Source organism: Pezoporus wallicus, unplaced genomic scaffold, assembly GCF_028554395.1.
Source record: "Pezoporus wallicus isolate ANWC-B61680 ecotype Strahan unplaced genomic scaffold, APGP_CSIRO_Pwel_v1 contig_7360, whole genome shotgun sequence".
In the NCBI taxonomy this organism is placed as follows: domain Eukaryota; kingdom Metazoa; phylum Chordata; class Aves; order Psittaciformes; family Psittacidae; genus Pezoporus; species Pezoporus wallicus.
This window is the reverse complement of record NW_026639632.1, coordinates 45,284-69,485: the sequence shown is the minus strand read 5'-3', so window position 1 is coordinate 69,485 and position 24,202 is coordinate 45,284. Positions and strand designations below refer to the sequence as shown.

Genomic DNA, 24,202 nt, shown 5'->3' with positions numbered 1-24,202 from the left:
GCCTCCGCCTAGGGGCACGGTGTCCCGTCAGGATGGCAGCTGTAACCGCGGAATCGGCAGGAGAAGGAGGCGTGAGGATGGAAGGCGACCGGCGGGAAAGCGCGGTGAGAGCCGACAGTGGGGTAGGGGTGTGTTTGCTCGGTCCCCGTCCGGCTGGAGGGGTCCTGACGACAGCCCGCGGTGTGGGGCGGCGGGCATGGCTCGCACAGGGACCTTCAGCCGGGGTTCGGTGCGCAGGGGATGGGTTTCATTCCCCTGCATGTACGTGGTGTAGTTTGGCGGCGGGTTGGACAGTCGCGGACACGAGCTAGTGCCGCGGCGAGGAGGTGCCGGTGGGTTCAGGCCCGGGAGCCAGCGCCAGGCGGCTGTGGAGTCGTTAACTTGGGGAAGAGCTGCCCTGGTGGTGCACAGGCGGGTCTTTGTGCGTCAAACAAACAATGTTCCTGACTCGAGCTACTAGCCAAATGAAGTCAGAATAGTTTCTCCTTAAATGTGAGTTACAGGGCAGGGAAGCCTGTTGTTGAACCAGCCGGACAGTTTATTTCCTTTTTTCTTCTTTTTTTCCTGCTTCTTGAAAAGCAGGTGAGCAAGCAGAATTAAACGTATGTATTCCTATTGTTAGGAAGTATGGTTTATTTCATCTTGCTTGGTTCTTGAGTGGAATTAAGACTACTCCCCTCTTCTTTTTCTTCCCCTGCAATGCAGACGTGACCTAAAGATGAACTGAATTTTCCTAGTGGCAGCTTTCGTTTCAGCTGAAATGAATGTTGTCAGTGCTCTCATAAATATAAATTTGTTTGCAGGGTTAACTGGAGGAGTGCTTCAAACCAGCTAGAACTGTGCAGCGATTATTCAGCAGAGCTGGGGTTTGGTGACAGACAGCTGTGCCATGCTAGCTCATGTTCTCTGCTCTTACATTTGTTTCTCCCTCTTTCTGTCATGAAGGTTGCCATTAAGGGATTTGAAAGAGAGCTCATCTGCCCAGCATGCAAGGAATTATTCACCCATCCGCTAATCCTTCCTTGCCAGCACAGTATCTGTCACAAGTGTGTGAAAGAAATACTATTTGCATTTGAAGACTCTTTTGCTGATGGAGGTTCCGAATCCTCTAATCAGAGTAGCCCTCGAATTAAAATCTCTTCTAGCATGGATCGAGTTGACAAGATTAGTAGATCAGGTATGTGTCAGGATTTTTGTGAGTTTTCCTAACTTAATGTATTGGACTGAATTGAGCTGAATGCTGTCTGCACTGGTAAAATGTCTGAGGCAGTTAAAGAGATGATGACTTGGAGTTAGTGCAAGTCTTATTCTGTGGCAAGAACAATGGGAATATTTTCAAGGAAAATGCACTTTATTTTGTAGATAATATATTTGTCTTTGTGGCATCCTGTAAATCTTTGTGACCATTGTGTGGTTTTGTTCCTGTGTTTCAGTTACATCAAGATGCAATAGTATCATGTTCAGTAGTGTTGAGATGTAGATTTCAGCAGTTTTATTGCCTATCAGTAGTACTGTTGAGGTGGTTCTCTCAGGTTTCAGGCAGTTTGAATTCATTAGTGTCAGCTTCCATCTGAGCCTCCTGCAGACTGTGCGCATGGTAGTTTTGTCCTACCTGTTTCATTATGCTTACAGTAAATAATTTCCCATAGATGATGATCATTGCAGAACTGGGGACAGATGACTGTAAGAAAATTGTACCAACAGTCTCCTTCAGAGTGGTCTGCTCAAAGGAGTGCTTGGCTGTCAGGCTCACGCTCATTATGGGTTGACACTAGAAGGATTCTTACAGCTGTCTGTATAATCCATGGATAAGTTGATCTGCTTTTACATAGATGAATCGAAGGTGCTTTGTGCATGGTGTACTTCTTGAAAGAAATGTGATCTGCGCCTTTAGGCTTCCTTCTGACATAATTATCCCCTTTAAAACCAGACTCCCCAGTGCTCTGGATAAGTTGCCCAGAAGACAGACTTTAAAGCTGTGTCTTGCATTTCCCATATTACTAACATTCGTCTTCCCAGCTTCCAAAGTTCAGATGTTTTATTTCCTCCACTTCTCTTATACAACTCCTCAGTTGTTAGTACTGGTACTTTTTCAAATCAGTTTGATGAGTGAATGTTGTGTTTGCTGTAGCTGGGGTGGTTGAAGCTTACAGGATTTGTGTGAATCCCCAAACTAAATGGCTAGTTATCTGCATTACAGTCCTATTTTATGGATGTGGGGTGTGCAGTCCCACAGCTACTGTTTAAGCTCTGCATACATGTCAGCTGCTTTCCAACTGCAGTGTTACGTGACACTTGAATGAATAGAGCCTACTGGTGCCTACCTTCTCCCAGATCCAAGCCTATTCCCTTTTTCCTCAATAAGCATAATGTTCTGGCATGGTATTGCATGCATGGACTGCGATTCCTGGTTTCCACTGCAGATTTATGTTTCTACAACGTGAACATCAGAGTGGTTAGGGAGTGGTAGGTCTACTGTGGGCAGCCTGACCTCCCTGTGAAGGCTGTGGCTTGTGGAGTGTGGGAGAATTGGACAGGCTGCCTGTGGGGAGAAGCCCCCGTGCTGCCTTCTGCAGCATAAGTGAGGAGGTAATGCTTTATCTCCCGTTAGAAGCTGCTCAGCTGGCTCTCATTCAGGCAGTGATCTAGGACAACATGGCCTGCACATGGTGCTGTGGGTCAGTGTGCCCTGTACTCAAAGGAGGCCATGCTCTCTTGAGAACCTGGCATTTAAATACTTCTAGATATGCAGAGTTTCAGTTTGCAGTGCTACCATAGTTACTGGCTACTCTTAGAATTATAGAATCATAGACCTGTTCATGATGCTTCTGCCTGCCGTGAGATATATGCATGCGAGTTGTTGCTGGGGTTGTAATCTTTGAATCCACAGTAGCCTGCCATCATCCCAGCAACTGACTGGAAGTTATGTGTGTTATTTTCTCATCAAACCTACTAGTTGAGGGAGATTAATGCTTTCCTAAAGACTTCATACTTGTTGATGAGTAGTAGCAAGAGAAGGTTGAGACATGAAAATAACGGGCTTCCCCCTCTTCCCTCAAAGAGTTTCAGGCAGATGCACATCACAGGAAAATTATCATCTCAGACAGTTCACATTTGCAAAATGGAAAACATATGGAAATGGGACCTTTAAAGAATGTATTTGGATAGTCAGGTTAAACTGTTCACTTCTGATGTTGCAACCAGAGTTCCATTGCTGTGTGGGGTGTGAGATTTGTGCTCAGACATTTGGTACCAGTAATGTTCAAACAGCTCAAAATTTATATTTCTGCAATTCTTGTCCTGCATCTGAAGCACCCACAGTGTGCATTGCCTCGGTTAATTTGTTTTATGATGCTCGGGATTTGAAATAAAACAGCTCCTTAAGAGAGAAAAAGTACAGGAGACATCCAAAGTGAGGCCTCACATAGAACAAAAAACCCACTAGAATTTCTGATAGGCTTGTGCAGGGCATGTTACTGTCAAAACATTATTGTTATACTTGAAAATGTATATGACAACTTCCTGCTGTGGGTTTTTTCTTTTTCTTTTTTCCCACTTAAGGGAATCCCTACTATCTCCATGAGGAGTAGCATCTATTTAAAATGATTTTGGCGTTTAAATTCTTGAGATGCCAGAATAAACTTGTCCATGTTTTGTATTTGCTGTGAATGCAAATCTCATATTTACAAATACAATTTATTTTAATGTAAAAGCTCTCCATTTCTCAGTTGAAATAGAGCATATGTGCTTCTTCAAATCTAATGTGTTGGTTAAAAAAAAAAACCAACAAACAAACCCACTGTTTATGTTGTATATAAAATAATTTTTGGTCAAAAGTATGTTGCATATAAAATGAAAATAAAGGCTATTTCTTATTGCTGATCCATTTTCTATAATGTTAGTTTAATTACAGTCTTGGTGTAGTTAAAGAGTGTAATGTGGTTATGGTAACACTTGTGCAGTGCTGATGGACGATGCAGAAACAGAATGTCTGAAATACCTCTCTCTGCACCCCACCCCAAGTCTCTTCTTTCTCCCTTTTTCTGTTCTGCTTAAATACTACAATTGTTTCACCTGCTAGGGAATTGAACATTCTTTCCATTCAGCCCTGCAGGAGTTTTAACAGCCACAGGAGAGAAAACAGCTGATGCTTTTTATTTAAACTATTGTAAACCAGTGGTATATCTCATTTTGGGGTTTCTAAATGGCTTTCTATTCATTGTTCACAGCCTCACAGAGGAGGTCTTTTGGGTGGAGAGGCAGAAATGCTTCCTTTCTTGTACTGGCTGGAGGTAGTCTAGCATTTAGATCTCGAGTTAAATATTGTTGGTTAGCATATAGCTTTTTGTCAGTGGTCAAGTCCACAAAATTGCTTTTGCAGTGAGCAAAGGTACAGCAAAGGACTTCTATAAGGGAAGCTTTTCATTCTGTTAAACACTGACTTAAAGGTCAACTGGACTGGAATTCAGTTAGGAGTTGAATTATATTTTTTTTCTCTTGTGTCTGAACATATGTTGATGGGTGCAAAACCGCATATTCTCTCTTCCCTTTAAAAATAAAACCTCAACAGTCACCCCCCTGCCTCATGCTTTTTAATTTTCAAGAATTTACATGGTCAAGTTCCAGTGAAACTGCTGACTTACTGGTAGTGAAGTATAGTTATTGAATCAGTCTTTATAACATTGAGAGCTTGTGGTTGGCCATAGCTTTTAAATGGAAGATAATACTGGTTCTTCATTGTATCTGAGCCTGATTAATTTGATAAAAAAGCAGACTGAAGTTTGTGCCATGTTAATCTGAATAGTAGTTCTGGATCTGGCAATTTAGCATGGCACATGCATATATGGGGAAACTTACATATTTTAATTTGTGATGTTTGGTGTGCTTAGCGACACAATTGGGTGGAAGGATAGCAAGTGTCTCTTTGGTTTAAATACATCTCCTTTTGAAAACTGAGCTATTCTGAGCGTTTCAGTCACTGCATGGGCTTGTTAATATTACTTTTTTTTTGATGGGATGCTCTGTCAAAAGTGGCAGAAATCCCCACAAAGCTCCATGTTGCTGTAATATTGGCAGGCACACAAGCAATCCATAAAAATACTGTGTCCTTCAAGAAAGACAAGAACTGAGCTAAACACAAACCTGAACTTCACACTCGGTGGAGGACAGGAAATGGGAAGAAGATTGGATTGTCTCAGTTGAAGACTGAAAGTGTCATAAAACAAAGATACTGTAGGACAGCACCAGAGCTCTTGGGAAGCTGGCCTTATTTGCTCTTTTTGCAGAAAGCACCCTTGATTTGTGGAAGATAAGTGTCTGAAAAATGACATTTCACACAGTATCACACAGTATGCTAGAGATTGGAAGGGACCTCGAAAGATCATCTAGTCCAATCCCCCTGCCAGAGCAGGAACACCTAGATAATGTTACATAGGAATGTGTCCAGGCGGGTTTTGAATGTCTCCAGGGAAGGAGACTCCACAACCTCCCTGGGCAGCCTGTTCCAGTGTTCCGTCACCCTCACTGAGAAGAAGTTTCTTCTCAAGTTTAAGTGGAACCTCTTGTGTTCCAGTTTGTACCCATTACCCCTTGTCCTATCATTGTTTGCCACTGAGTAGAGCCTGGCTCCATCCTCGTGACACTCCCCCTTTATATATTTATAGACACTTATAAGGTCACCCCTCAGTCTCCTCCAAACTATAGAGACCCAGCTCCCTCAGTCTTTCCTCATAAGGGAGATGCTCCACTCCCTTAATCATCTTAGTTGCCCTGCGCTGGACTCTCTCCAGCAGGTCCCTGTCCTTCTTGAACTGAGGGGCCCAGAACTGGACACAATATTCCAGATGCGGTCTCATTTTGCAGCTAGTGACTTACCTCATGTTTGTTTGTTGCCTTTTTCTTTTCTTTCTTCCTAGAAATCATTCCAAAAATAGTAACTGAGTTTGGGGGGTAGGTGGCAATATGCATTAATATATTTTTAAAAACTTACATGAGAATCCAGTTGACTTTTAAAATCTTTTTTTTTTGAATTCTCACACATTTAAATTCCATATCTTCCATAACCATAGAATTCTGGTGATCCTGCTTACTTGAAAAACACAATTTTATCTTTAAGATGTCTTACCCTTTTGCAAACAATCAGCTGGAGGCTGGGCTTTTCAACATTTTAAGTTTTGGTATCACTTCTTTGGAAGAGAGTATTTAAATGTTGTCTTTAAAAGACGTATTTAAGATTGTTCTTTGACGTTAGTCTGCCATCTGTATCGCAGTATTTGAGTTTGGAGTCTAAGCAGGAGCATACCTTGCACTAATTTTTTAGTTAATGGTCAAGCTATTCGGTGTAAGTGGAGCAGTCTGTCTACAAACCACAGCAGAAAATATCTTTTGAGGATTCCTGATGATTTTACAAAATACATACTTGTAAACCAGATTGGCCAACTGTAAAAGAGAATATAGTGAGAACCTAAATTTCTCTGATCTGCACAGCTAATATGACTACAAAATCCATGGGTTTTGCTGTTCTGCTTTGTATATAAGCAAATTCAGTTTTAGCAAACTGGACATAAGGCAGATAAGAAAGATAGTACTCTAAACACTGCTGAAGAAATAATTTTTTTTTTTTGAATATGATGGTAGAAATCCTATAAGCAGAAAGCAGACTAATTCTTACTGCATGTTAGTTAATATTACGACACTTACTAGGCAAAAAGAGGATGTTTTGTTTCCATACTGTGAGAATTTAAGTGGCAGAGCATACCGAGGAGCTTAGCAAGTAAACTTCCACGGTTTAAAACAGGGTGAGGAGAAACCTTAGTTCTTAGAGTGCTGTCATTGAGAAGGGATGAGACATCTGAAGGTGCACAGGAGTTCCTTGGTACTGGGTTGCTTTCTGTAAGCAGTGTCACCAGTTGCAGAGCTTACAACTGGTCTACCACGTTTTCATTGTAGTACGGGCAGAATGAAAGGCCTGCATTAAAACACAACTGAACTCATCTTTTTGTTTAACAAACGCCCCTTCCGTGTTTGAGCCACTTGAGCCAGACTTGAAAAGCATGCTGCTGGATACAAACTTCAGATTATATTTCTAAACTTGACCACTGCACCATATTTTTTTCTTTTGCTGTCTTGCTTTGTCATTGCTTGCTTTCTGCTATAGCATACTGATTGTAGGCAGTCCCTGTACGTATGACACTGTACTATTATTTTATTAGTTTTTGCAAATATAAGTGTTCTGGGTTGCTTTCTGTAGTTGGTGACTGCATGGCACTGCAGGTGAAATCATCTCTGGTTAGGCCATTGTAGAAGTCTGTGTAGATCTCTCTGTGTTCCTGTGTGCTGTGTGCTGGAGCATACATTGGAAATACAGAAATATAGTTTTGTGTTTCACTGCTGTTGCTGTGCATTGCATGTGTGTCTTGCTGTGTATGCCAAGTTACAGGTACTGCAGGATGTGCAGTTGGGCAATTAATTCGGTTCAAGTAAGTACTAAAACAAAAAATCCAAAATCTCTGCTTCCGTTAGGCAGAGAGTTGTATGCTGGTGCCTTGTGCCCCCCATACTGTTCTGTAAATGCAGTCTAGTTGGTCCACTCAGAACCTACAGAAAGGCATAAGATCAACAAGGTTTGGGACTGCCAGCTTGTATGCATTTGCTCATGCTCTGGTTGTTGCTTCTTGAGTGACAGTCATGCATATTTGCCATGAGAGATATTTAAAGGAACTGGTTCCTTAACAGGAGTACTGGTTTGTGGGTGGTTTGGGGTTGGTTGGTTGTTTATTTTGTCCTTTTTGTGCGGTGGTTTGTTTTCTTGTTGCTTTTGTTTTTGTTTTTGTTTTTTTTTTTTAAAGAGACTGGATAGGAGGGCACATGTTAGAGACATGATAGGAAGGGAGGTTTTAGATTGTTGTGTTAAGCAGCCACAGGAGAAGTGGCACAAGGCAAGTAAGTGTCTTCTGAGTAGTACCAAAGGACACTTCAAAAAGAGATGAAGCATCATCATTTCTGATAAGAAGATAACTGACTAAACACAGATGAAGAAGAATCAGTTTCAATCCAGAGAATTCAGTTTAACGTCATGCCTGAATTTACAAATCTGTTAGGTATAACAACATTAGGTACAACACCATGCAGTCCTCTCAAAGGGGTCTTAAAACCACACTCAAGCTACAGAAGATGTTTTTTTTCATTTGTTTCTTTGCCAGAAGAAGCTGAGAGGGTACATGTCAAGCCTAAACACTTGCCTGGCTTGCTTCAGAAATACATAAAGGCACAGATGTGCTCCTTGAGTTCGTGTGTGAGACACTGGAATGCCCTCCCTGTTTGATAGCCTCAAGGACATTACCCTGTAAATAGCTTTGGGTTTGTGAGCCGTCCCCTTGAATAGGCTCCAAAGGTTCTTCAGGCTTGCAGCTTCACTTGAGCCTTTGATCACTTTAGTTTGGATAGGAGGGGAAATTTTTGCATAGCTGGTAGTAGCACAGCTTCTCTGCTGTTCCTTCTGAAATGCTGAGAGAAGTAACACCCTATGTAACTGCAGATCTGTGGTTCCCCAGTTCAAGGCAGAAGAATCTTCCAGACATAACCATCTCAACATTCCCTTTCGTGTGTGAGGTTTTATCAAGTCACCCTCTGCCTGTTTTTTGGCTGAGATGTCATACTGGTAATATCTAGTTCTCTTTGTTTTCCTTCTTTTCTTTTTTTTTTTTTTTTGGGGGGGGGGGGTGGGGTGGTGGGGACTGTGTGTTTTTTTTTTTTGTTGTTGTTGTTGTTGTTTTTTTTTTGTTTGTTCATTTTTTTAATGATGTTCCTTGGGATGAGACAGATAAATTCAAACGAGCTAAAGCAAGCTTTAGGGAGCTCGAAGTTTGCTATGTTTGTCTGGAAATAATTAGTTTCACTCTGGGAATAAGCATCTTTTACTTCACTCTGTTACTGACCAGCCAGTTAGCCTAAAACTAAAATTTTTCTGAAGGTTCTGTGTTCAGCATTTTGAAAGGCTGCAGCTTGAATGTATCTAAAACTAGATGAAGACAGGACTGGAACAGCTAAATTAAGCTTACCACAGAATTAATTTTAGAGTAGTAGTTTATAATGTCCCTTGGACTCAGACATTTCATTACCTTGTTATGGTAAATGTATTTTCTTTGGCTTGGCAGACTGCATATGAATTGGTAATCTAGTGTTTTGGACACTGTGCTTTGATAGTTTGGAATTGGTTCATAAATTCCTGTGCTTCTCCGTTTAAACATCTTCTGTTTTATGCTACCTCTAAATCAGGTGTCTACGCAGGCAGAAAACACAATTCACTGACTCCTAGATCTAGTCTGTTTCCTTGTCCGGGCTGCCAGCGGGATATTGATCTCGGAGAACGTGGCATCAATGGCTTATTTCGCAACTTTACTTTGGAAACCATTGTGGAAAGATACAGACAGGCAGCCAGGGCAGCCATTGCTATTATGTGTGATTTCTGCAAACCTCCACCTCAAGAGTCTACAAAGAGCTGCATGGACTGCAGTGCAAGCTATTGTAATGAATGCTTCAAAATACACCATCCTTGGGGAACTGTGAAAGCCCAGCATGAATATGTCGGACCAACCACCAACTTCAGACCCAAGGTAAGTATACCATATCTTACAGGATTTGCGTTGCAGCATTCACATACATAGAGCTTCAGGTGTATCTGTGCGGCAGTTGATGCTCTTTAGGATTTATTGCTGTTATTTACTGAATGCACCATATGCCTTTGTTATTCTTGATGCTCAAGTGGTTGTTGTTGGAAACGACACTGAGAACATAATTTGAAGGGGACCTTAAAAATAAGGATTTATTATTATTTTGTTTTGGTTTTTTTTTTGTTTGGTTTTTTGGTGGTTTGTTTTTTTTTTTAATTTTGGAGAATGGACTGTGGTGTTTGTGATTTGGATCCTTTTTTTCTTTTTTTGGAAGACTTGATGATCTTGAACATCTGGAGTGGCAGTGATTTTTGGTAGAAGTCAAGTAGGATGCCTGTGTGGGTAAGCTTAAAAACCTCAACACAATTGGCTTCCTCTGCCCCATTAAGGCAGGTTCCCTTTGGAAGTTCTGTGCCTGAGTTTGGTCTACCACAAAGCATTTTCTTCCTCTCCTCCTTCCTTGTGTCTAGCAATAGCAAAAGGTGCAGTTCAGAACTCTGCTGGTTTTACACTGTTGGGTTTTTTTTCTTAACCTGTAGCAGAAGAGAGAAGTGTAATGGGCAATTTTCTGCTTTACACAGTGTAGTTGCTGTTGCTGCATTTGGACGGAAAAGAATATTTGCAAAGTGCAGTTACCTTTGTCTCTTCTGCTAAGTGTTGTGCAGAACGTGGCAGTGCCCTACTCAATTTAATTACACGACATGAGGAATTGTTACATGTTCATCTCAAGGGACCACTGTAGGTCTTAATGTCTGACCACGCTGTGTGCTGGTGGCCAGTGACCTCACTGGGGGTCGCACATATGTTGGAAAAGCTGATATTCAAGGAGTCCTGATTCATTTTGATTAAATTAAGTAAATTTGATTAATGCACAATGCATAAGAAGGGCTTAAGTAGTGACGTACCTTTATTCTGAGGCTGGAAAAATCTGAGCCTCGAAAAGAGTGAGCTGACAGTGAACATCCAGAAGTCCACTTGGTGCTGTTTTTCTTAAGTTTAACGCCTTAATTCCAGTTAAGAACAAGCATGTGCTGTATGTGCTTTAATATGTGCTAGCACACAGCTATCTTTGTGAAATGTCCGTATGTTGGATACACAAGTAAGGTAAAAGTGTGCATGTTGTCTTCCAGTTCTTAATCTAAAATGCAGTAGAGTACCTTAAAACTTTACTTCTGTGGTATCTAAGCCCTCACTACTGCAACATTCTTAAAGGAATTCTGCATGCCTACATACAGACTAATTTGGGTTTAAAGTCAGTAGCTGAACTCTGCTGAAGTAGAGCAAAGGGGGGAAAAGTAGTTTAGATCATCCTGATGTATCAAATGTGTGTAATTAGCTTTTTAAATCATGTTAAGACAGATGCACTGTTTAAAAAGAAACAAACCCCCTCAAACCTGTTAGAAAGGAAAGTGCATTTTTTCACTGCACTGCATTGCTAAGACCTGAACTGAATGCAGAGAGTATTTGCTGGTCTCCCAAACAATATTCCCAGTCATCACTTGAATTTACAGCCAGTTTGAAGAACACTTTGTAATGTGTGGTGGGGATAGGAGAAGCACACAGTGGGCTGATCTTGAAATTTTAAAGAGCTAGACTAGGTAATCTGCTGACCTCTACTATCTTTAACTTGCAGGCTGTAACTTTTGCTTATATGATGAAGTGAATGCATGACTTCTGTTAGGTGTCACTATGCACTGCTGTGGAAAGCACAAGCCTAAGATAACATTTCAGGCTTGAACTGGTCTGCAGTTTTAGCTTACTGTGCCCATATCTGTGCTACTCAAAATTTTCTGTTTTGGTGGCCTTTGCTTTTTGTGGCTTTTTTTTTTTTTTTTGGTGGGGGGGAGGGGATTTGTTTGTGTGATAAAAGGGTGTGTGATAAAAGATTATACCTTTAAAGCTTGACTACTGACACTGCTGTCTTGCTCTTCTCCTTGACTTGAAACTGAACAGCTTTATCAAGAGCTCTTCTTTGGTTAACATGGAGAAGACAGACTCAAGATGTTCTCTTTTAGTGCTCTGGGATGAGGCAAATATTTAGGGTTTTCTAAGACCCCCTCTCTTTCACTTTAGAGGGTTTTATCTGTTGCTTGAGCTTGGAGTTGCACAGCAATTTTTTCCCCCTCTTAGAGCAGTTATTTCAAGATGTTCAGTCTTTGAAAGATGATTGTTAGTGAACACCGGTTTTTCACAATGCTGTTCAAACTGATACTGGAATTAGTACTAAGCATGAATAACTTGTAATTAGAGTCAGGCAGAAAAATAGCAACCCTGGAGCCTTTTGTCTTTAAAATGACTGTGACTGGTCATGGTGGCTGCATTTTGTTTGTTGCTCTAAGATTAATGGCTATGTGACTGATCAGTCTTGCTTAAACTTAGATCATGGCAGTATTATGTCAACTCTTGCTTTAAGAAACAGTTCATAGCTGTTTGAAGAGATGTTGTGGACATGGTTAAATTTGAAAGTGTGGGTGTGCTATATATTGCAATTACAGCTGTGAAGAACAGTGTAGGGAGCTTGTGGCATGCAGACAACTTTAGGGGTTAGCAAAGGATTAATTGCAGTATGGAGGCTATATGAAGTTTGCACCGGCATTGCTACAAGTTTATGCACTGTAAACCTTGTGAAGTTGTATGCGTTCATCTGCTGGCTTTCACTGGCATGGACAAATATAAAAGGTGGAAGATAAATTGAACAGAAAAAATCCACTGAAGAAATCGGATGCTGCCATGGGGTGATTGTTTTGATGGCCTTTTGAGCACCTCAGTTCTTGGAAGTACACCTGTACACATCTGCTCTTATTTTTTTCCTCCCCCTTTTTCTCCCCCCAGATTTTGATGTGTCCAGAACATGAAATGGAGAGGGTAAACATGTACTGTGAAATCTGCAGAAGGCCAGTTTGTCATCTTTGTAAACTGGGTGGATGTCATGCAAACCACAGAGTAACAACCATGAGCACTGCCTACAAAGCCCTAAAGGTAAAAGCAAATATTGTTGGACATGGCCTTAAGAAGGGAAAGAGTACTGAGCTTCTGCTGTAATGGCAAACATACTTTGGCAGGAATCCAGGGTGTGTGTGTGTTTAGTCAGGAGGCATGCTGTTGTGCAGTATCTGTTAATGTATATATTAGGGTGACATAGCAGGTCTGAGAAACTAAGCTGTATTTTCTATGAAGCTTGAAACATAACCCCTTAGAAGTGCTTCCACATTACTTTAGTCAGCTGTACAGCAGGACTAATCAATGCAGAAGGTTGAAGCAGTTAATACTTGACAGTCAAGGTTAGCTGGTACTTTAGAGGCACTCTTGAAAAATTTGCATTTGAAGTTTTGTTGCTACCTTGTATGTTTCTAAAATTGCACAGTTGTTGATTTCCTACACACAGTAGAACAGGGCAGACTTGCAAACATTGCTTTGTTATTAAAGAATAATTGCAGCTACCTCCTTTTCTTTCTTAACACTCTTGCTTTCAGGGAGGGGGAAAAAAGAGGACCAGCCCCTGCCTGCCTTGTGCTCTTTGGCCTGCTTGCCTGTTTGCAGGACTTTTCCTGTATGGCTGTTAACTCTTGCAACTAAAGAAGTGCAGACAAACTCAAAAGTTTGTGCTTTGAACCACTTACTTTTCTAGCAAATCTTACTACAAACGAGTTAATAACTAATAAGGCTTTTCTGTAAGTTTTAGTAACATCTTGAACCATCATGTTCCTACCTACTCCTGTGGTTGGGGAGGAGCACGCAAGGAAGCTGAGGCTGTTACCGCTTGTCCTCAGAGGCTGTGCTCCCAGTTCTGCTCACAGCAGTGGCCTCACATCTGTGTGCAGTCATCACAGGTCACTGAGCAGTTCTGTGTGGGGTTGCTGGTTGTAATTAGTGACAGATTTTGGTCCCTGTAATGAGACAAACTGAGCAATAGCTGGATGACCTGCCTGCACTGGTTGTCAGTTTGGGTGGGATACATTTATGCTCCCAGCTTGCTGTTTTATTTTAACAGGAGAAGCTTTCAAAAGATATTGAGTACCTCATCGGTAAGGAGAGCCAGGTGAAAGCTCACATCACACAGCTGGATCTGCTGCTGAAAGAAACAGAAGTAAGAGCATCCTGTGGGTTGTTTGGGGATGGCCCTTGCAGGGACAAGGCAGGGACTCAAATTGTTTTCAGTGAAGTGTTTTAAATACCTAGTGATTTTTTTTTTTTTGGTTAGCCAGAGAAACAATTTCTGATCAGTTTGTGCTAGTCATGAATCCCACATGACCTAATCATGAATGTGGGAAATTTGGGCAGCATACAGAGTCACATGTATTCTTACAGAAGTTAAATTTTGAGTGCTGCTGTAAATTTAATTGAAATAAAGCGTATTTGATGCTTTAACTGGTGAGAAGTGGGTTAGGCTTAACAGCTTTTGTGTATTCGTGGTGCTGTACAATTTATGCTGTCTGTTTGCCTTGAGGGCAAAACCTCCATGAAGAAAAATCGGAGCTGGGAGCTCACATGCAGCATGAAAAATGCAGTGCCAGAAATTGCAGGAGCTTGTGGCCCTGCTTGTGTCTTGATAAAGGTAGTCTCCATGCTTTCTAGTTCCTTTTATCCAGTCAGAGGAGACTGTACAGTTCTGAGGGCATGTGAGAAACTGGGCTGGACCTGTGGTTCAGGGTGTTTGGGGAAGATGGAAGAGCACGTAGCTCTTGGACATGCAGACTTCACAGACTAAACTGCTATTTTATAGTGCTTTTCCATGAGCTGTTTAGACAGATGCCATGCATAATCAGAGGAGTACTTTCCTGCTCTTAATTCTTTGTGTTAAAATAGTAAATGCTTACTAGCTTGGGTGCAGTGCTGGTCACATTTGCAGTGCTGAAGATGGTAACAAAGCTTATTAGTCTTGTCTGTCAAACGGGTGACTACATTGCAATGATATCTTGAACAAATACGTTTCTGTACACAGCCACAGTGCTGTGCAATCTAATGTGTCTTTTGTTCCCTCCTAGTTTAACAGTGAAAGAGCTAAACAAGAAGCATTTCAAAGTTTTGAGAAATTATCTCATATCCTGGAAGAGAAGAAATTTGCAGCTCTTAGGGCAATTGATGCTTCTAAGAATTTAAGGCTGGAAAAATTGCAAGCACAAGCAGAAGAATATCAAGGGCTTCTGGAAAATAATGGCCTTGTAGGATATGCTCAAGAAGTGCTTAAAGAAACTGATCCGTCTTGTTTTGTTCAAACAGCAAAACAACTTCATGTCAGGTATCTTGATTATATTCTGTTTGAGGTACAGATACTGTTCTAGGATGTCTAGTCAGTCATACTCTTTTGACACCTGCTAGCAAAGTAGTGAATACAGTACCTTGTATTACGGAGGCTCAGGAGATGATCCCAGTGCCATTCAGTAGATATTACTACATTACAGTGTGCGTTAAGGAACAGCACACTAGAGGGGCTCTGTCCTGCTAATCCCCAGCCTTGTTCTGCAGTGGAAGGGCTCATTCAGATCATTGACTGGTTCTTTAGAGATTGCATCGGGTATTTGTAACTTAGCAAAACGGGTCTCTTCTAGCTTTAAACTCTTTGATCTTGTCGTGGTTTAAACCCAGCCAGACAGCTTGTTCACTCACCCCCCCCCCCCCTTTCCTCCCTCTTTCTTTCCTTACCCCTACTTCTGGAGGGATGGAGAGGAGAATCGAAAAGAATACAGCTCCCACGGGTTGAGATAAGAACACTTTAGTAACTAAAGTATAACACAAATCACTACTGCTACCACCAATAATAAAAATGATAAAGGGAATAACAAGGGAAGAGAATATACAACACCTTAGCACCAGCCACCTGATAACTCACCCCCCCAGCGTGACCAAGCACCGACCGATACCTCCTCCAACCGTGCAGTCCTAGCCCTTCCAGGTAACTCTCAGTTACATCCTGGGCATGATGTGCTGTGTATGGAATACCTCTTTGGCTAGCTTGGGTCAGGTGTCCTGTCTCTGCTTCCTTCCGGCCTCGCCTCCTCCCTGGCAGAGCATGAGGCTCACAAAGTCCTTGGCCAGACCAAAACATCAGTGTTATCAACTCTGTTCCCAGGCCAAAAGTCAAAACACAGCACTGCACCAGCTACCAAGAAGGAGAAAAATGACTGCTACTTCTGAACCCAGGACACTATCCACCCCTTATTCCATACCATTCACGTCATGCTCAGATCCCACATTTTCAATATACCATCACTCTTATCTCAGTGGACTCTTATCTTAGTGCATGGACCAGTCCCTATAAAGCTGCTGAGTCCATCTGGTCCATGATGTCAGGCTCCATCTCTTGTAACAGTCTTTCAGAGTAGGAGAGGCTGTGTGCAGTGTTCACACTCACGAATCACCTGGGCAGTAGTGTCAATTGCAAAGTCCACCCCTCGATCATGACTCCGTCTCTATGTTGCATTTCTGCTCTGATGGCCTGCATGTCATGGGCCCACCAGGTTCAAAATAATTCACCGTCCCCTTTAGCAGTTTTTGCAGCTTGTTGCTAGGGACTCCATACAGCTGCCTTCCATCTCTGACGCTTCCAAAGCACTGGAGGGGCCCACTGACCTAGATACACCCTGCCACTCATGACTCTCCAGCCTTGGGGAAAATCTCTTGGTCCTCCTATATCATCGTTTAACACCAGACAAAACCCAGACCTGACTCTGCTTAACTTTTGAAATCGATCATGGGCAAAATACACTCTGTATGCGTGCCAACATGGTGATCCCCATCACGATCAGCAAACAAGTCTCAACAGCATTAAAAGGCCATTCAAAGACTTCAAAACTCTCAAATGATGCTGTAAATGGTTGGGGGGGGGGACGGGGGACTGGGAGGGTAAAAGAATGTCTCCTTCACAGGTTGACCACCTAAGAAGGAGAAAAAAGATGTGTAATTGCTAAGCACTTTTATTATATACCTCCCAAAGTATAAAGGTGGTGACCACACTGGGAACGTAAGCCAGATCAGTTTCATAGTCAACGATTCCATTGTATTACAAGTCATTGCCATAAAGTACAATGAGACAAGAACATTAGCCCAAGCCCCACACTTGAAAAACACTAATACAGCAAATACCGGCTCGAAGTAAGGTACGATATACTGAAACTGTGAGATGAAGAGGAACAACTTTGAGAGCCAATAAATCAGCATTGTGATGAGTGACTATTAATCCGGACAGATCTGTAGTTATCTCAACCCTTTGTGCCCCACATTGGGTGCCAAAACAGAACTGTCGTGGTTTAAACCCAGCCAGACAGCTTGTTCACTCACTCCCCTTTCCTCCCTCTTTCTTTCCTTACCCCTACTTCTGAAGGGATGGAGAGGAGAACCGAAAAGAATGCAACTCCCATGGGTTGAGATAAGAACAGTTTAGTAACTAAAGTATAACACAAATCATTACTGCTACCACCAATAATAATAATAATGATAAAGGGAATAACAAGGGAAAAGAATATACAACACCTTAGCACCAGCCAACCAATAACTCACCCCCCCAGCCCGACCAAGCACCGACCGATACCTCCTCCAGCTGTGCAGTCCTAGCCCTTCCAGGTAACTCCCAGTTCCATCCTGGGCATGACGTGCTGTGGTATGGAATACCTCTTTGGCTAGCTTGGGTCAGGTGTCATTTCTCTGTTTCCTCCCGGCCTCCCCTCCTCCCTGGCAGAGCATGAGGCTCACAAGGTCCTTGGCCAGACCAAAACATCAGCGTTATCAGCTCTGTTCCCAGGCCGAAAGGCAAAACACAGCACTGCACCAGCTACCAAGAAGGAGAAAAATGACTGCTACTGCTGAGCCCAGGACAGATCTTAATAGTCATTCTCCAATTAGCACTTCACACCTGTTTTGTTCTTTGAACATGTCCCAGATTGCTAAAATGCTCTGCCAGCTGAAGGAGATTACCTGTTCCTTATCTTTACACTGATGCACAAAAGGCCCGTAAATTTTGCATTTGAATTCTGTCCAGAGACACAGACCTTTCTGAGTGACTTGAAAATGTGTACATGGAAACAGGTTTTTTTAAAATTTTTTTTTTTTAAGCAAAAATTTTTTTACTTCAAGGAGTGCACATGTGTGAATTCCCTTTTCTCTCTTTTGCCATCCCCCTGTTTCTGTGCTTTCAGAATCCAAAAAGCTACTGAATCTCTGAAGAGTTTCAGGCCCACAGCTGAAAGTACTTTTGAAGACTTTGTGGTGGACATAGCCCAGCAAGAATTGGTCCTTGGTGACTTGACCTTCCATTCCAATGGTAAATTGTGAGAGCATCAGGTTTTTCTCAACTTATGGCTTTAAGGATTTATCTGGAAAGAGGTAAAACCAATGCAAGACTGCAGTTGCAGAGCTCAGTCTTGTAACTTGCATTGTGCCTTCTGTCCCTGTAACCCACAGGGCAGCAATGGTAGCTTCAGCATTGATAAGGAAGCCAAGATGCCGTTGCATTCAGTTCCAGGTTGCATTGGTTTCCAAACTACTGTAGTTAATTGATACTAGGTTTTCCTAGGAGCTTTTTGTTGTATGACAGAAAAGAATAGGTTTTTATAAGGTGGTAGCTTTTTGGGTTTTGTTGTTTTTTTTTTTTAGCTGCCAGCAAAAATAAATAATATGACTTTGAAAGTAAAAACAGGAAGGTATTTAAGTGCATGAACACAACCATCCTCATCTGCACCCTTTGAATGAGTTAAATATCCCCCACACACACGCATAGTGCTATAGCCACTCAACAAAGGGCTTGTATTGTTAATTCTAAACCAGTATGTATCTGTGTTTGATTTCTTCTCTCCTGAATGTCTGTCATTCCAGGTCTGGAAATACCAGAAATAAATGAATTGCAGAGCAGAACATACAACAAAGCTCTGATCAGTTGGGAATGGCCTGGGAAGAGAGATACAGCTGATAAATATGTTCTTGAATATCATAAGCTTAATAGAGAAGAGGAGAGTGCAGTGTGGCAGGAGATTGAAGTTTGCAGCAAGAGCAAAGTTATATCTGATCTTGATTATGACAGCAGCTATGCCTTCAGAGTACGAGGATATAAAGGGTCCATCTGTAGTGCTTGGAGCCGAGAAGTTGTTTTACATACACCTCCAGCTCCAGGTATTGGGTTTTCCTATGTCCACAAGGTGCTGAATATGTGTCTTTTGGTGTTTAAAGCTGTAGGTAGTTCCCAGTAGCTCAGAAAGTTCTGCTGTACTGTTACCAGTTGCATGAATGTTTAGAAGCGTAAACAGGTTAAGTAGGTATCATACTGAGATTGTGTTGGCTTGCATGATATTTCTGGCAGCCTTTAAAAGTGAGAAATTCTAATGTCAGCATGACTTAAATTATAGTTTAGAAGCACAGAGGGCCAGATACTTAACTAAGAGGAAATCTTCTGGGATACTGTTTTTCAGTTTTCCGTTTTCTTTTTGATGACAAATGTGGGTACAACAGTGAACATCTCCTGCTGAACCCAAGAAGAACCTCTGTGGAAAGCAGAGCTGGATTTTCTCTGCTGTTGGGATCTGAGCGTGTGCAGACTGGATGCTATACAACCCTGGATTACATCATTGGTGACGCTGGGCTTACCAAAGGGAAGCACTTCTGGGCTTTTCATGTGGAACCCTATTCATACTTGGTGAAAGTGGGAGTTGTCTCTAGCAACAAGATGCAAAAAATGTTCCATAACACCCATGATGTGATCAGCCCAAGGTAAATTTTAGACTTTTTTTAATTCATGTTTTATATAAGGAAATGTCTTTTAAAAAAATAAGAGGGAATCTGGTGGCCATTAGTATACAAAGTGCAGCTTACCAGTGGCAAGTGGCTTGAAGGACATGGTGTAAGCAGGTGGTTCTTTTCATCCCGTGCTAGTAGTGCAAAGATATTCTAATTATTCAGAGTCCTACTTCGTTTCTTTCTGGGAAAGAAATCGGGTTCCTACAGATACCAAGGTATATCATTTAAAGCAAGAAGGTAGGAAAAAAAAGGCAGCGGTTGCAAGACTGGAGCAATGCTTAATTATCGGTAGTAAGACTCTTCCTTAATTCTCTTAGCATACTAGGTTTGGCAGTCATTCAGAGGTACAATGTTCATTGTGCGTATCTGTGTATCTTTGCTGTAGCTTGTGTCATGGTGGATTCCAAGTCACTGGCTTGTCCTAGGCTATGTCTTCTACTTACGGTAATGGAATGATACTAAGCACAAGCCAAAGAACAGTGAACAAACCTGGAAGAAAATGTCCAGTTTTCAATTACAGTAAGCCTGGATGTGTCTGGGAACTGCAGGCTGGGACACTGTCTCCTGGGGGATTCTTCACTTTTTCAGGAATCTAAAATATAAATTGGCTTCCTCTTGTGTACCGTATTGAAAGCGTAAAAATGCCAGTGTCTTGAGCTGCTTAAAGTCGGATGGAGACTTTTTGCCAAGTGACAGATTAGAAGCTGATTTCCAGATTCCTTTCTCCTTTTCCACACAAATATCTGAAAAAATTTAGCTGACCCACATCCAGCCTCCCCCCAAACAGGCCAAAAAAAGCAAATCTAACTAGGGATTGTCTGCACAGAATAATGTGTGCTTCTCTGGTCTGTCTTCATCTGGGTACAAAAGTAGGGGGAAAAGCATGTAGACTGAACAAATCTGGCTACAGGCTATCCAGTAAAGAGCTGGGAAAGGGATTCAGGGAAGTCTCCATGAAGACCACTTGAAGCAATCCAACAAAAAATGAAATCCCCTTAAACCACTATTTTGTGTTTTGAGTTTTAAGGACAATGTAGCAAGCAGCAGCATGGAAAACTCACAGGACAACAGTGATGTTAAATGTATTTACAAGTGTCATTTAACATTACGTAAATAAACGTCTCTTATCTATGATGATTAGTAATATTCACTATATTTCTTCTCAGGTTAACTCATCTATAGCTGTAGGTTCATTAATGATTGCCTAGCATAAGGACATTTAGTACATGAGTACATCCACTCCTTAATAAAGCCTTCTGTGGTCTCATCCCTCCAGTCGGGAGTTAACAGTTTAGCTGTTACTAATTGTTTGAAGTGGCCCAAATGATTGTTCTCCAGCTAGTGAATGCATCTTCCCTCCTGGGTTATGTATACTTTTACCCCACAAGGTTTGAAGGGTGATAGCATGATGTTACCTATCTTTATAAAAGTGTTTTCTCCAGTTCACATCACTGATCCCACTTCAGAATCTGACAGAAGAAAATGGTTGTTTTTCTGTTCTAGATACGAGCAAGACAGTGGTCACGACAGTGGGAGTGAAGATGCCTTTTTTGACTCGTCACAGCCTTTCCCACTGGTCACATTAGGCATGAAGAAGTTCTTTATCCCCACAACACCTGCTGCTTCCAAGGATGCAGTGAGCAGAATCCTTACCCTGCCCTCATGCTTGGGCATCTGCCTTGACTGTGACAAAGGCAAGGTGGGGTTTTACGATGCTGGCAGTATGAAATGCCTTTATGAGTGCAAGGTGGACTGCTCTGGCATGATGTACCCAGCATTTGCCTTAATGGGTGGTGCAGCAGTTCATCTTGAGGAACCTGTCACAGCAAAGTATGGGGAGTATGATGACAATGACATCTAGTGCAGAGAGATTACTTATTCCTATTGATGTTTTAAGATGGAAAATAACAATGGAAGAATTCTACCTTAATTTTCAGTCTTGATTAATTGTATTCTATATATGTGTTGCTCATAAGCCTCTGGACCATGTGTTTTTTAAACACGCAGTCCAGGCACTTTCCACACCAGTGGGAGATGTTCTTCCAGGGAGGAACTCTCCTGCCTGTCTTGTGATCTGTGAAATGCTGTTCTCCACACATTTTTTTCCCAGAGGAAAGCAGGGAAGAAGTTTGACTCGCAAACAAAATTATTCTTCAGGAGCAGAAATCTGACTTTTATGTAACTTAAATCCTTACACAGTTTTGCTTTTAATGAAGACAAAGCTGACTGTGTTGTTGCTGTTCTCCTTTCAATACATCTGCCCAAATGCCTCTGAAGGGTCAGATTCTTTCCAGTTAACCCCTGAGTACCAGGGGTTGGACCTTTCAGCATAAAATGCGATATAAAGCAGGGAGAAATCAGAACTGCAGCTGAACGTTTGGGTTGTATTTGGAAAGAGGAGAGTGGACCAGAATCAGATTGCATGTTATACTCCTTTAGTGAGATGGTAAGATAAAACTCTAATCTTATGATTTATATGATTGTAACTATATGATACACCTTGTATCATAGTTGGTGGCATAAAGGCAAGTTTCATTACTCTTCCAGGCTTTTACTATAGGCTACATAGAATTATAGAATCACAGAATAGCTAGGGTTGGAAAGGACCTTAAGATCATGGGCAGGGAAACCTCACACTAAACCATAGCACCCAAGGCTCTGTCCAACCTGGCCTTGAACACCTCCAGGGATTGAGCATTCACAGCTTCCCTGGGCAGCCCATCCCAGTGACTTACCAGCCTTACAGTAAAGAACCTCTTCCTTATATCCAATCTAAACTTCCCCTGTGTAGGTTTTAACCCATTACCCCTTGTCCTATCACTAAAGTCCCTAGTGAAGAGTCCCTCTCCATCATCCCCATAGGCCCCCTTCAGATACTGGAAGGCTGCTATGAGGTCTCCACACAGCCTTCTCTTATCCAGGCTGAACAGCCCCAACTTTCTCAGCCTCTCTTCATACGGGAGGTGCTCCAGTCCCCTTTTCATCTTCGTGGCCCTTCTCTGGACTTGTTCCAACAGCTCCATGTCCTTTTTATGTTGAGGACACCAGAATTGCACACAATACCCTAATTGAGGTCTCCTGAGAGCAGAGTAGAGGGGCAGGATCACCTCCTTTGACCTGTTGGTCACGCTCCTTTTGATGCAGCTAGCTGGGATATGGCTAGCTTTCTGGGTTGCGAGTGCACACTGCTGGCTCATGTTCATTTTCTCATCAACCAGCACCCCCAAAATAAAATATAAAATAAATATATAAAGTACAATTTTACCTTAAACATCAGAATTTAGAGTCCAAAATGAGAAGAGTTTGCATGTGTGAGTGATATAGTACCTGGTGTTTAGACAAAAGCAAGTGAGTTATCTATATGAGAAATAATATGTGAACTTAAAATCAGGTATTTCTTGTAATACTTCATATAAGTTATTTTTCTTACCTAGAAGCAGCTTGGATTTTTTTTTAGTAAGAATGTTAAAAATGCACTGTTTAAGTTTCATACAATTATAGAATGGTTAGGGTTGGAAAGGACCTTAAGATTATCTAGTTCCATGCACAGGGTCTCCTCAAACTAGACCAGGTTTCTCCAAGCCCCATCCAACCCGAGCTTAAACACTGCCAGGGATAAAGCATTTAATCCCACTTCTTTGGACAACCTGTTCCAGTGCCTCACCACCCTCACAGTAAAGAACTTCTTTGTTATATCTAACCTGAACTTCCCCTGTTTATGTTTGAACCCATTACCCTTTGTCCCATTATTAAGGTCCCTGATGAAGAGTCTCTCTATGGCATCCTTGTAGGCCCCCTTCAGGTGCTGGAAGGCTGCTATGAGGCCTCCATGCAGCCTTCTTTTCTCCAGGCTTTCTCCGACTTTCTCAGCGTATCTGCATGTGGGAGGTGCTCTAGCCTCCTGGTCATCCTTGTGACCCTCCTCTGGACTTGCTCCAACATCTCCATGTTCTACTTATGTTGGGGATGCCAGAACTGCCCCTCTACTCCAAATGGGATTTCACAAGAGCAGCGTAGAGGGGCAGGCTCACCTCCTTTGACCTGCTGGTCAAGCTCCTTTTGATGCAGTCCAGGATACGGTTGGTTTCTGGGCTGCGAGCACACACTGAAGCCAGCTCATGTTAAGTTTTTTTTCAGCCAGCACCCCCAGGTCCTCCTCTGCAGGGCTGCTCTGAATCATGTTTCCATCCAACCTGTGGCTGTTCCTGGGATTGCCCTGACCCAGGCTTGGTCTCGTTGAACCTCATGAAGTTCATGTGGGCCCACTCCTCAAGCCCGTCAAGGTCTGTCTGGATGGCATCCCTTCTGTCTTTTTGTCAGAATGAACTGACCAGCTTGGTGTCATCTGCATAAGTGCTCCATCCCACTGTTTATGTTACTAGTGAAGATATTAAATAATATTGGTGCTAGTAGGGACCCATGAGAGATACCACTCATTACTGGTTTCCACTTGGACACCGAGCTATTGACTGTAGCAGTTTGGACATGGCCATTCAGCCAATTCCTTATGCATTAAACCTGTATCTCTTAAATTTAGAGTAAGAATGTTGTTGGGGATCATATGAAAAGCCTTACAGATGTGCAGGTGTGCGACTGAGGTATATGCTCTTCTCTTGTTCATTGATGCAGTAACACCGTTACAGAACGATACAAGATGAGTCAGGCACAATTTGCCCTTGGTGAATCCATTTTGGCTGTCCCTAATCACCTTCCCATCTTCCATATATTTTGACAGATCTAGGAGGATCTGTTACGTGATCTTACTGGGCATGGAGAACAGACTGCATCTGTTTATAGAAACCTATGGA

The 24,202-nt window shown here is 42.1% G+C and overlaps 1 protein-coding gene across 2 annotated transcripts; it reads left to right on the top strand.

Annotated features, from left to right (window-relative positions):
* The first annotated feature begins 674 nt into the window (after positions 1-674).
* Positions 675-21,341, top strand: TRIM36 (tripartite motif containing 36). Of its 2 annotated transcripts, none has more exons than XM_057415285.1 (9): positions 675-1,177; positions 9,277-9,614; positions 12,504-12,650; positions 13,663-13,758; positions 14,657-14,910; positions 17,804-17,928; positions 18,480-18,773; positions 19,070-19,367; positions 19,780-19,915. In XM_057415285.1, the coding sequence occupies exons 1-9, from the start codon at positions 940-942 to the stop codon at positions 19,817-19,819; spliced, it is 1,830 nt and encodes a 609-aa protein (XP_057271268.1). In that variant the 5' UTR covers positions 675-939; the 3' UTR covers positions 19,820-19,915. The 2 variants fall into 2 exon arrangements, with proteins under 2 accessions (XP_057271268.1, XP_057271267.1); XM_057415284.1 differs by lacking the exon at positions 19,780-19,915 and adding an exon at positions 20,898-21,341 and having other exon boundaries at positions 680-1,177.
* Positions 21,342-24,202: the final 2,861 nt, after the last annotated feature.

What these genes read in the sequence shown, in the direction of transcription:
- TRIM36 (XM_057415284.1), top strand. Translation starts at nt 940, where the DNA reads ATGAAGGTTGCCATTAAGGGATTTGAAAGAGAGCTCATCTGCCCAGCA. An exon ending in TGACAAGATTAGTAGATCAG is followed by an intron (nt 1,178 to 9,276) that starts GTATGTGTCAGG and finishes CCTCTAAATCAG; the next exon opens with GTGTCTACGCAGGCAGAAAA. An exon ending in CCACCAACTTCAGACCCAAG is followed by an intron (nt 9,615 to 12,503) that starts GTAAGTATACCA and finishes TTCTCCCCCCAG; the next exon opens with ATTTTGATGTGTCCAGAACA.